The sequence below is a fragment of the Girardinichthys multiradiatus genome, chromosome 9, assembly GCF_021462225.1.
Source record: "Girardinichthys multiradiatus isolate DD_20200921_A chromosome 9, DD_fGirMul_XY1, whole genome shotgun sequence".
In the NCBI taxonomy this organism is placed as follows: Eukaryota; Metazoa; Chordata; class Actinopteri; order Cyprinodontiformes; family Goodeidae; genus Girardinichthys; species Girardinichthys multiradiatus.
Window position 1 is genome coordinate 38,656,090 of NC_061802.1, and position 11,536 is coordinate 38,667,625.

The 11,536-nt window shown below is 38.7% G+C and overlaps 1 protein-coding gene across 2 annotated transcripts; it reads left to right on the forward strand.

Moving 5' to 3' along the window:
- Positions 1-443: 443 nt before the first annotated feature.
- slc34a2b (solute carrier family 34 member 2b) lies at positions 444-9,618 on the forward strand. Of its 2 annotated transcripts, none has more exons than XM_047374967.1 (13): positions 444-549; positions 2,523-2,570; positions 2,666-2,797; positions 2,894-3,022; positions 3,287-3,430; positions 5,010-5,121; positions 5,201-5,396; positions 5,475-5,570; positions 5,829-5,940; positions 6,402-6,569; positions 6,846-6,962; positions 7,052-7,176; positions 8,046-9,618. In XM_047374967.1, exons 2-13 carry the CDS (start codon positions 2,525-2,527, stop codon positions 8,592-8,594), a joined length of 1,926 nt encoding a protein of 641 aa, XP_047230923.1. In that variant the 5' UTR covers positions 444-549; positions 2,523-2,524; the 3' UTR covers positions 8,595-9,618. The 2 variants fall into 2 exon arrangements, with proteins under 2 accessions (XP_047230923.1, XP_047230924.1); XM_047374968.1 differs by having other exon boundaries at positions 474-549; positions 2,520-2,570.
- The last annotated feature ends 1,918 nt before the right edge of the window (positions 9,619-11,536 follow it).

The window sequence follows — 11,536 nt, forward strand, 5'->3', positions numbered from 1 at the left end:
TAAATAGCAAAAGGTAAAAATAATTATTTCAAAGGTAATTGTTTTACAAGCAAGAAATACTGCAGTTAACATAGCAAAATAAAAACATTTCTGTCTACACTAACCCTCAACCAATTCGTAGAAAATAGTTCCTTTTCCAACAAGCAGAGGGCAGTTTCTTCTATTACACCACCTGAGGCATCCCAGTGGCTGTAAACTCTATAAGTTCATAAAAAGCATTTTAAACGGCTCTACAGAATTTTATTTAAGCCCCGTTTAGGTGAAACTAAGATCACTGAAGTTCATTGATTCAGAACTGTGATCAGTGTTAGTGTCAGCGCTGGGAGTGACGGTCCTATTATTCATCAGATTTTTGGGGCTGTTATCAGCCGCATGTTGCTGCAGCGCGTCTCCCTACTTGTTCTTTGGCCCATGTTGCGCGACCTTTGAACCGAGCGCAGCGGGTGCGCGCCCCGCAGCGGCGCTATAAAAGCAGCGTCGCGCCTGGAAGCGAGCGTAAGGTAGCCCAGGTGAACACTGCGCTCAGGACACACAGAAGCTTAGTTGCAGGTAGGTAGTCTCGCCGTTTCTTAGGCTCAAAAACGAGAAACAGAGCTAACATGTTTGGAAAAACTTGTTTATTTATGAGTCAGGGAGCAAGAAATGCATCTGGGTTTAGAAGGGCGCAATTATTTCTTCATTTTGATAATGATCATCATCATGATTGTGTGTGTGTTTTTTTTTGTTTTTTTTTTTTTAATCTCGTCTATTCTTTTAACTTCTTAATTTTAAACTTCTTAATAACGAGTCATTTAGCAGATCACACTCCTAAAGGTGTGACTAGGTAGACAAGGATTGCTTGTCTCACGTCTTACTCTTAAATTTATCATAGCTGAAACATTCTTCATTAACAGTTTCTTAGGTTAAATCAAAACTTAAGTTGGTGATTAAATGTTGACATTCGTTTAATGTTTGCCATTAATTGTAATTAAAAGTAATTAATCATCAAGGACACTCTGACACCTTGTGACAACCAATCCCAAAGAAACACTGGTTGCCCCTATCTTATTAAGTGGTTTCGGTTGAAATTGTGATTTCTTTCCAAAGGTCAGAATCAGCCACTTTTCCATCAATCACATCTGATTGTTGATTTACAGATCAAATACTGAAAAATCAGGTTTTCTTTTTTTTTTTTGCTATATATCCACACCATTTGCATGGCTGTTCAAGGTTGACCAGATTGTTTATCTTTGGTCCAGATAAATATTTTGAAAACTTTACTTATTTTTAGCCCACATGTCCAGTACAAATGTAACGTGAACAAAGAGACTCAGATTTGGTTAGCCCATTTGATCAACCCAACAACCTTTTATTGACATTAAGACACAAATAGGCACTTTAAATGGATATTTTTTCACCAATTTTAATTTTTTTTTATATTTTTTGTGCTAGAGGCCTTTATTTAAAGAGAGCTAAAAGGGCGGGACATGTATGTAGGCTCCGAAGTTCAGGGTCCACACCTAGGACAGCTACATTGAAGACTGATAGCCTCCTTGTATGGGGGATCCAACTCTACCTAGCTGTCACTTTTTAACCACACTGCCATGGTTAAAGAGAAGGCACTGTCATCTTTCTTCATGTCTGTTGAACAATGTTTTCCAATGGGGGTAAGAACTCCCACTATTTTCGGTCTTCCACCAGCTGCATGTACATTGATGCAATATTTTTTCATTTAATAAAAATAGAAACAATTTTAGACATGAATATATATAACGGATGAATGAAGTTAATCTTGTAGTTATCATATTCTTTCTTCTATGTACTATAGTTCTTCCAAATCAGAATTAGATGTCACATCTCAAAGAAAATCAAAACATTGAAATTGGTCAGGAAAAGCATAATTAGTGTATTTCACCCCAAAAATTATATGTATAACTTTGAATTTTAGAGACATGACTGCATTTATAAATGGACACCACATAATACACTTTCAGATTTAAGCAAGAGAGAAAAAAAAACTATTGTGTGTCATTAATTGACATTACAGAATAAGAAAATGCGATGTTTATTAAATTCTCAAAAGTCTTCATTACTTGGCTGCATTTTAAACATGTTACTGAGTGCTGACCAACGCCGGTTGAACTCCTCTTGATTAACATTGTAACATAGCAACAACATTAGCTTAAGCTAATGTTATTGCTATTTTTAAGTGATTCAAAAAAGTAGACTACCTTTACTTTTTCAAAGATTGAAAGTGAGTTCATATTAAAAAATTAAAAACAGCATGAAAAACAACTTGTGATAATGACAAAATAAGCTCCTTACGAGTTTTTTATAAAATGACCACTGCTCACTGGACAGAATGTCAGAACAAATGTGCGATATCAACATGATTTCACAGCGCCCTAGAAGTAACAATCAATGTGAGAACCAAATCCCTGCTCTATCCTAAGATCATTTATTAGGTCTGCTTTGTGTTCCATCTGTGTGCATTCATAAGACTTAATGTATTCTTTTAACTTCTCTTGTTATTTGTCCAGCAGCCATGGCTCCGAGACCACAAGAGGGGACTGATTCTTCCTCGACCATTAGTAGGTTCTTTTAATTTCGTCTTGGATACTTCTGGATTCCTTCAGTCTATCATTGCAACCTATGTTTTTCAATCCTTGTGTTTGTCTTTTATTAGGTGACAAGTCTCAGGGTAAAGATAAGAATACGCCACCGGCTTACTCCACCTTGGACCTGGTGAATGAGGAGCCTCCTGAGGACGATCCCTGGGATCTCCCAGAAATCAAAGACACCGGGATCAAGTGGTCGGGTGAGGCAGCTTGCCATTCTTATCCTATTCCTGCACAGATTCCTTTTTCTAAAAGCTGACTCTGACTCAGTGTTTTGTGTTTTTCCTGCTGCACAGACCTGGATACACAAGGAAAGATAATGAGAGTGCTGACTTCCATTGTAAAGCTGATTCTGCTGCTTGGATTACTCTACCTGTTTATTTGCTCACTGGATGTTCTCAGCTCTGCTTTCCAGCTAGTCGGAGGTACAAACTGAATTAGTGTCATTATGGCTCAGTACTCCACTCTGTACGTTGAGCTACTTTACTAGACAGCAGAGTACTTCATGGTGTATAGCTTATGTTGTACTGCAATATTATGTATGTATGCAATAATATGTACTGACTACGCCAAAACAAATTCCTTGTATGTCCAAAAACGTACTTGGCAATAAAGCTTTTCTGATTCTGATTCTGATTCTGATTCTGATATTATATATTATGTTGACCCTTGGGCTTGTGTATGCATAGGCAGAGCTGCTGGTGACATCTTCCAGGACAGTGGTGTGTTATCCAACCCTGTGGCTGGGCTGGTGATCGGGGTCTTAGTCACAGTTCTGGTGCAAAGCTCCAGCACCTCCTCTTCTATTGTGGTCAGCATGGTATCTTCTGGATGTAAGTAAGACTCTTCACCGACTGGAACATTCAGACAATTCATGGGTTAGTATGAGGTTAGTATGAGGTTTCCATGGTATAATATCTTGAGTTAAAATGCCACAGTTTCTGCTCTATATGGAATAATACTGTACTGATGTTAGTGGGTCAATTTCTCGGGGTGTCTGCACGAGTAGACCCTGCAGTCTGCGGTGTGTTGTGGAATTTTCTTATCAAAGTGGGTAGAAGTTGACTCATAACAAGAGAAAATCCGGACCTTGTCTTTATAAGTTTTATTCAAAGGCATTCAGCGTTTGAAGACCCTGACACTGAGGTTAGTCAGTGAAACAGAGCCCCGAACGCCATTTACACACAGTATTTATACCAGAACATGACAGTGTTATCTCAATTTCAAAGAGTCTGTGTTTTATGGCCCAGACCCTCCTTGGGTTCAGAGGTGACAAAGTTATCTAGGAACAACCATCTGCTCTTCCCGAGACATCACCCTAACAAATGGGTTTTAACCCTTAAACTTCTGATAATGGCTTTTACAGCTTCCTCCTCTAACACAGATGCTCAGAGGAGTGAGGTAACCTAAAGGTCATACACTTTGGAACACTTAATAAAAGAATTTCCATTACAGGTGTAACAGAAACACTGCTTGCTTGCCAACTGTTTTTAAAATACCATACCATTAGAATAATGTTGGGTCGAGCTCCATTAGTTAACATAGGATAATCTTGTTTTAGGTGACCAAAATTATTTTAGCCAAATTTGTGTAATCTCTATGCTTTCTTTTTGCCAGCTTACTGGCAGTGTGCAGCAACAGATAGGAGAGGGTCAGTGCTGTGATACTGCAGAGCTCACACAGCCTGATGAAATTCTTCTTATTTTGGCACTTTGAACTGAAAAAGAAAAAATATTAGAAGTTTTAAACCTGTAACTTTTTATACTTTTGCTGTACCCCGCAGCATGAAATAATATAATTATAGCCTAAGTGGACGGTTTAAATGTGAAAAGGCCAATGAATAAATACAATTTTTACAGTAGTGTAATAACTTATTACATTACGGCATTTCATTAAAGACATCCTTTAAATATGTAGTAGCTGTGAAACACCTGTAGGTCACATGACCATGGTTATGTTTTTGAATTCCAGAACAATCTACTGAGCAATCAAACTACAGTCGAGCCTAAAAGTATTCATAGCCCTAGAAGGTTAAGGTTTAAAGTGAAATATTCATTTTGCCAGCATGTTTCTTTTAAGTGGAAGTAATAACTTGAATCTGACAGAGAATCTGTGGAAGGGCTAAAGATTGGGGTGATGGAAATGAGCTCATCACCAACATGGAAACATGCAAAACGCCAATGGCACGAACAACCAGCCAATGATGCAACAACTTACATTATTGTAAAAACAGTTGTTATGTTAATAGATCAAAAACATTAATATCATTTGCAGGTATTATGATTTTCGCTGCTACTAAATGTTTTGTTTGCTACATACCTTGAGCCTAGTAACTGACCCATGCCAAACGTAAATACATATTTACATGATTATCGTTACCTATCAATTAATGGTATCAATGCTTCTGCTCAGTGCTGGACGTCAAATCTGCAGTACCAATCATCATGGGGGCCAACATTGGAACATCGGTCACAAACACCATCGTGGCTGTGATGCAAGCTGGAGATCGAAATGAGTTCCGCAGGTAAACAAGAGCAAGACGTGATAAAACACAAAGGACAATCTCGAGTAAAATGTTTTCAAGATTGTTCCCTGCACGTTAGGGCTTTTGCTGGTGCTACCGTCCACGACTTCTTCAACTGGCTGTCTGTGCTGATTCTTCTACCCTTGGAAGCAGCGACAGGAGTTCTCTACAAACTCACCGATCTCATAATCAAATCTTTCAACATCCAGACTGGAGAAGACGCCCCTGACCTGCTTAAGGTCATCACGGACCCCCTCACCAGATCTATTATCCAGGTAGAACTGAGTGAAAATGAAAGTATTTTAATTTATTGTTAAAAATTCAGGCAAATTAATTACAGTGCTGTCTCTCAGCTGGACAAGTCAGTGATCACTGGCATTGCAACTGGTGACCCTGAAGCTAGGAACAAGAGTCTGGTCAAAAGATGGTGCAAGACAAAGACAAACATGGTAAGAAATCCCCAAGAGCCGCATCACATAAAGAAAAATCAGCAGGTTCAGCAGCAAAAAGCACATCATAAAGTCTTGGTTACCTATTATTCTTCCTCTAAATCACTGATATTGTCCGTCCCATTTTGTCACCACAGTGATTCCATTGTGTGAGATCATCTTTTATAAAAATAATTAATGTTGTTTGCACAAACAGAAAGATTACTGTCTACTCCGCATTAGTTATGTGTTCCCTCTTGTTTTGGTCGTGTCTCTCAGACTTTCTGGAATGCCACTGTGGAAAGCTGCCCTGCAGGTGCCGTCTGTTGGATGGAAGGAAACCAGACCTGGACTGAGATGAACACCACATGGACGGAATACCTTGTGAAATGTAATGCCTCCCTTAATGTTTTTGTTGGGGTGGGGGGCACTACAAAGCAATCAGGATTAACTGATCCACTAAAGCTCAGTGAAACGTGAGCGAGCTGTTTGGCCAGAACAGCCTGCTCTGATGTCTGGACAATGCCAACCTTTGAGATGCTGCAGTGGCTCAGTTTATACCATGGCTTTACTATCTAGCTTTCTCAATAAGTCTTTTCATGGAGCATTTCAATAGCACAAGAGAACTGCCTGACTATGGATTACTCAATGTATTCTGCTCACACTTAAAGTATAGAATTCGTTTGGTTTTGTATACATAATTTTTTTTATTTGCTACTCTATTTTCTTGCACAAAATTTACTTCTTGTTTTAAATCTCCAAACTTATAACAGAATTTTCAATGAAACCAAGTCATGCACGGAAAGTTATTTTTAGCAATAACTCATTGCAAGTGTTGACAATTCTTTGCAGGCAAGCACATCTTCGTCAACGTTGACTTGCCAGACCTTGCCATAGGCCTCATTCTCTTAGCTCTGTCTCTGCTCATCCTCTGCACCTGCCTCATCCTCATTGTCAAGCTGCTCAACTCTATGCTCAAAGGACAGGTGGCTCTGGTCATCAAGAAAGTACTCAACACAGGTATAGACATTAAATACAATACAACAGAAAACCACGTTTATATGCTTTGTGGATACTGTTTGATAGTCAGCACACCTGTTTCAGTGTGGTAATGCTTGATGAGCAGTACAGGTACAGCACTGCTGTTGCTTGCGGCTGTACTCCAACAGTACTGGAGTGTTGTGCAGGAAGCTCAGGCACAATTGCTGTTTTGCCAAAATGCGTTTTTTGTGATGATTAAACAATACCAGCTCATTAAATTTGTTGCTCAGATCCAGATTTGTTGTTTTATTGCAGACTTTCCCTTTCCCTTTGGTTGGGTTACTGGCTATATTGCAATTGTAGTGGGAGCTGGGATGACATTCATTGTTCAGAGTAGCTCCGTCTTCACATCGGCTATAACGCCTCTTGTCGGTAAGTCATCATTAGCACTCTGTGTTCACTTTGTTTGTTTCTGTTTAATTTTACATCCATACCTACATCTTGCAATCTAAATTTACCAGGCATTGGTGTAATTTCCCTTGAGAGAGCTTACCCTCTGACCCTGGGGTCAAACATCGGAACAACAACCACCGCTATACTGGCTGCTATGGCTAGTCCTGGAGAAACACTAGCCAACTCCCTGCAGGTATGTTAGCAATGTAGCTCCAGTAATGGCGATGTCATGTTGGTACAATATTGATTTATTTCTACTGCTAAGGCAAAGACCATAATGATTATTGCTGAAAGTCACATAATGGGACTTAATCAAAAACAAAATGAATAGCATATCTACCAATTTATTCTGGAGTGTTATGGTTACTGCTAGCATATGCAAATTATATTGTATCCATCTTTGCTTTGATTCTTCATTAAATTGCTTGACATATATTGCAAACTCAAGAACTATAAACTGCAGAAAAATACCATTTTACACCATCTACAGTAATATTTTAGTTGGATCCCTCTTTACTCACCACTGATATTCCTAACATTATGGCATCTATTTTTATTTCATTCTTGACAGCAATTAAACCACATTATACTTCCACTGATGTAACTCTAACCAATGTTACACAGAGCAGTTTGCTGAAGTGCTCGGCTGATGCTAGCATGCTTGCTCTCTGTTTTGATATGGCTCGTGTAAAATTCAGCTCATAACATATTTCAATTTAGTTCCAGTTATTAGTGTGTGGATGAATCTTGCAGAAAATGTTGCTCTGATGTTTTGCCAATGTGATTTGCTTTGAACAACACAAAAGTATCTTGCATAAAATCAGACAACAACTGGTGACATTTGCTTAGTCATGGAATCTAATTCCGATCAGGTAAGAATACATTTATTCGGACCACAATTACATTATTGGGATTGCTCTGGGACATCAGTTTGACAAAATCACCTTAATTCTTGCCTGCTGTATTTTTTTCATGTTCTAACATATATTTATGTTCTTAATATCTTTGCTTGATTCTTTTTGCGTTTGTTTACACATGTAATTTGTTTATTCTCTTGTATAGATTGCACTTTGTCACTTCTTCTTCAACATCATGGGTATCATCCTGTGGTATCCAATCCCCTTTATGCGGGTGCCCATCAGATTGGCCAAAGGATTGGGGAACAAAACAGCCAAATACCGCTGGTTTGCAGCTGTCTACCTGTTCTTGTGCTTCTTTGTACTGCCTCTGGCTGTGTTTGGTCTGTCAATAGCCGGCTGGCAGGTCCTGGTCGGCATTGGTGTGCCTATTGTCACGTTCATTATCATTGTGATCATCATCAACGTGATGCAGTCACGATGTCCTCGCTTCCTCCCCAAGTTCCTCCGCAACTGGGACTTTTTGCCCCGGCCCCTGCACTCCATGGCACCATGGGACAAAATGTTGACGTCTTCCAAGCTCTTCTGTGGCAGACACTGCTGCTGCTGCTGTAAATGCAGCAATTGCTGCAGAAAAGATGAAGAGGCTGAAAAGATCTCAAAGACCAGCAGGAAGAGCCTGGAGATGTACGATAACCCTGCCATGTCTACAGACGAAGATACAGCAGAGAACGTTAGAGCAACACAATTGTAATAACATTTCATGGTATTGTAAACGATTGATTACTCTAAATTGCCCTTAGGTATGAGTGTGGGCTTGCGTGGTTGTTTTTCCTTTGTGTCTTTGTGTGGTCCTTTTGAACTGGCGTCTTGTCCCCAATGACTGCTGGATATAGGCAACTGCCACCCCCCACAACCCAGCAAAGACAAGTGGGTATAGACAATAGATGGATGGTATTTGTCAGCAGGTGCAATGCTTTAATGCAGCCATGTTTCTGTGACTCGTTTGTAATTGCTCATTTGTTCTCAGGTTGTGATGTTGATTGTCTGGTGATAAATTGTAATATACTCTACCTGTCAACACGCAAGAGGCTATGTACACAACTGTCACCTGTGGCATGTAATGTTTATTTAAGGTTTTTTCCAAATTAATGTACATACTGTTTCCGATGAGTTCATATAAAGTTGTCTGTGAAGTTTTTTATTTGAAATTATGTATGAAAGCTTTCTTGGGTTTTATTTTCACATTTGAACATTATGGCTTCCAATGTTTAATATAGCATTCAAAATGTAATATTGTATATGTTATTCCGCAGTATTTATTACTATGTAATATTTGTAAATTTAAAAAATTGCTATTTGTAAAGTACTTTCTCTCATTTTTTAATATAGTTTGATTATTTATTGTATATGACATACAGTATGGAAATCCTTCTCTGTAATTACATTTTTTTTTTACTGATTTGAGCAATCATTTCAGTTAAAGCTGCGCCAGCATGCTTCACATGACTAAGGAGGACACAGAGGCAAGTTTAGATATGAACAACACAAATCAAAGTCTTAAAGGTATAGTTTGAATTTTGATTTTAATTTACCCTCTGTTGGAAGGTTTCAAGCAGTTGGCATCTTACCTGTATGACAATGCTCTGTAAGCACATTTGTCTTTTATACATCTAAAAGTACATCTGTGCCTTTTTAAAACAACTCTAAAAAAATGTGACAGCTGCTTTTATTTCAAATAAAGACCTTGCATAGAGGTCTCTGGCTATTTACATGAAGATGAGTTGGCGTATGATTGATAACAATGACCTTCTCTGAGACACAAATTGAACAAATAAAGTGTATCTGACCAAAGTAACTACCTATGTTTTTTAAAGACATTTTTGACAAGGTGCAGTAAGAAATTGACCAAAGACTGAAATCAGGTGATTTTCAGCTAGATTGGACTTGACTATACGTCATATTCAAGAGCTATCCCATTTTTCGGTGTGAAAGTTAACTCAAAGTAAGTTATTTTCAATATGAGTTTTTACTGTTTAGTAAAAGTTAAATGAAGTCCAACAGCTAGAAAAATCTATTAAAAAAGAAAACATTGCATTCTCTATGCATGCATGCATGCATTACATTGAAGATGCAACAACAGAGAATGAGACAGATGCTGGTCATATCACTCATTTGTCATTTTGTACTTTTGTGGTTTTGATCATTTTACCTGACTCTTCTGACCCACATTAGGGACGTTTGGTCAAACTGGCACTGGAGCACACTGACAAGGAACCGATTTTAGCAGACACCAGGAAGGCTAAAAAGACTACAGTAAAGCTGCTGTTTTTCCATTGTTTTGAGCTTTCAAACTCTGCCTGTTCAGGAGCTTGCTGACTTTGAAAATGTCAGTAGCCTTTTCACCAGCGAAGCGTAAAGATATAGGGGTCTGCATTCTCAAGGAAACACACACAGACACTGATGTTCAGAGTTGTTAAATGTGTTAACACTGCTAATTGCTAAAATAATATGCTCAAGAAAATAAAAAATTGCCAAGTCCAAACAATGTATCTTTCTTATAAATTAGTAAAACCTTGTTTTACAGTGACTGTTATATCATACAAATGATGGCACTTTGCGTCTGTTTGACATATAAATAACCCCTCACAACAGGAGTGCTAAAAGAAGTATTTTGAATGCTGTTCATTTTAGTTCCTAAAGAGAAATTGGATTCTGTGTCTGCAGTTCAAACGTTTTACAAAAACCAGAGATTGGAAATTGGCCTAAACTGTACATATACAAAATGAAGACACAATAAGAGTCATCTAACACATTAGATATTCACTGCTCACTATCTTTCCATAGAACCCAGGTTTTTGAAAAACAAAGAACTGTCCCTTTAAAAACAAAGCAGACTTGTCCCTTTAAAGATGTTTAAGTCCTCTCACCAGAGGGACAATAAACACCAGTACCCACAATGCTGCACCTGCACACATTCTCTTTAGGTATTTATAAGTCAAAGAGAACTGCTGGACTTCGAGTACAGGACATTCAGATCAAACTCCCAATCTGTTTATCTGTTCCTGTTCATAATGTAATCATAATTCATTTCTATCAGTCAGTTTTAGTGCAGCAGTGGGGGTGAACAGTGTAGTTATAGTAGTTCCTGTGCCACAGAAGCTATGAATCTGTCATATTGAGTTTAAAGGATTTGACCCACATGCAGAAAGTAATTCAGGAGACGGTATTGTTCAGTAAAGTGTTTATGTACAACTGGGTGAATAATGCAGGGAACTGGAACCAGGATGCAAACTGTAGAAATAAACAAGAAAGTAAGCAGGGATAACTCTGGGACTGAACTCATGAAAATAATAAATCTGTCTTACAAAGAATGGTGGAGGGATCCGCCAGAGAGGGAGTGGAGAAACCAAGTGGTTGTTTGCCGGTGAGACTGAAGTTGGTGGATATGGTAAGCCAGGAGAGTTTGTAATCCACGAGGTGTGATGGAGGGAGGAGGGTGGACAGTGTTCGCAGTTGGAGGTCTGAGGTAAGCAGGAATCAGGAGGCTACCAGCCAGCGTGATCCAACGAAGACATGAGAGACTTGAGTCCTTGTTCATGGAACTGGAGTGCTTCCTTCCATAAGACGGTTTATCCAGGCAGGATTCAATGCAAGGCAAAATCAGGTTCAGGAAACCTGCAGGATACAAAGACA

What these genes read in the sequence shown, in the direction of transcription:
- slc34a2b (XM_047374967.1), top strand. Translation starts at nt 2,525, where the DNA reads ATGGCTCCGAGACCACAAGAGGGGACTGATTCTTCCTCGACCATTA. An exon ending in CAGCATGGTATCTTCTGGAT is followed by an intron (nt 3,431 to 5,009) that starts GTAAGTAAGACT and finishes GCTTCTGCTCAG; the next exon opens with TGCTGGACGTCAAATCTGCA. An exon ending in GCAAGACAAAGACAAACATG is followed by an intron (nt 5,571 to 5,828) that starts GTAAGAAATCCC and finishes CGTGTCTCTCAG; the next exon opens with ACTTTCTGGAATGCCACTGT.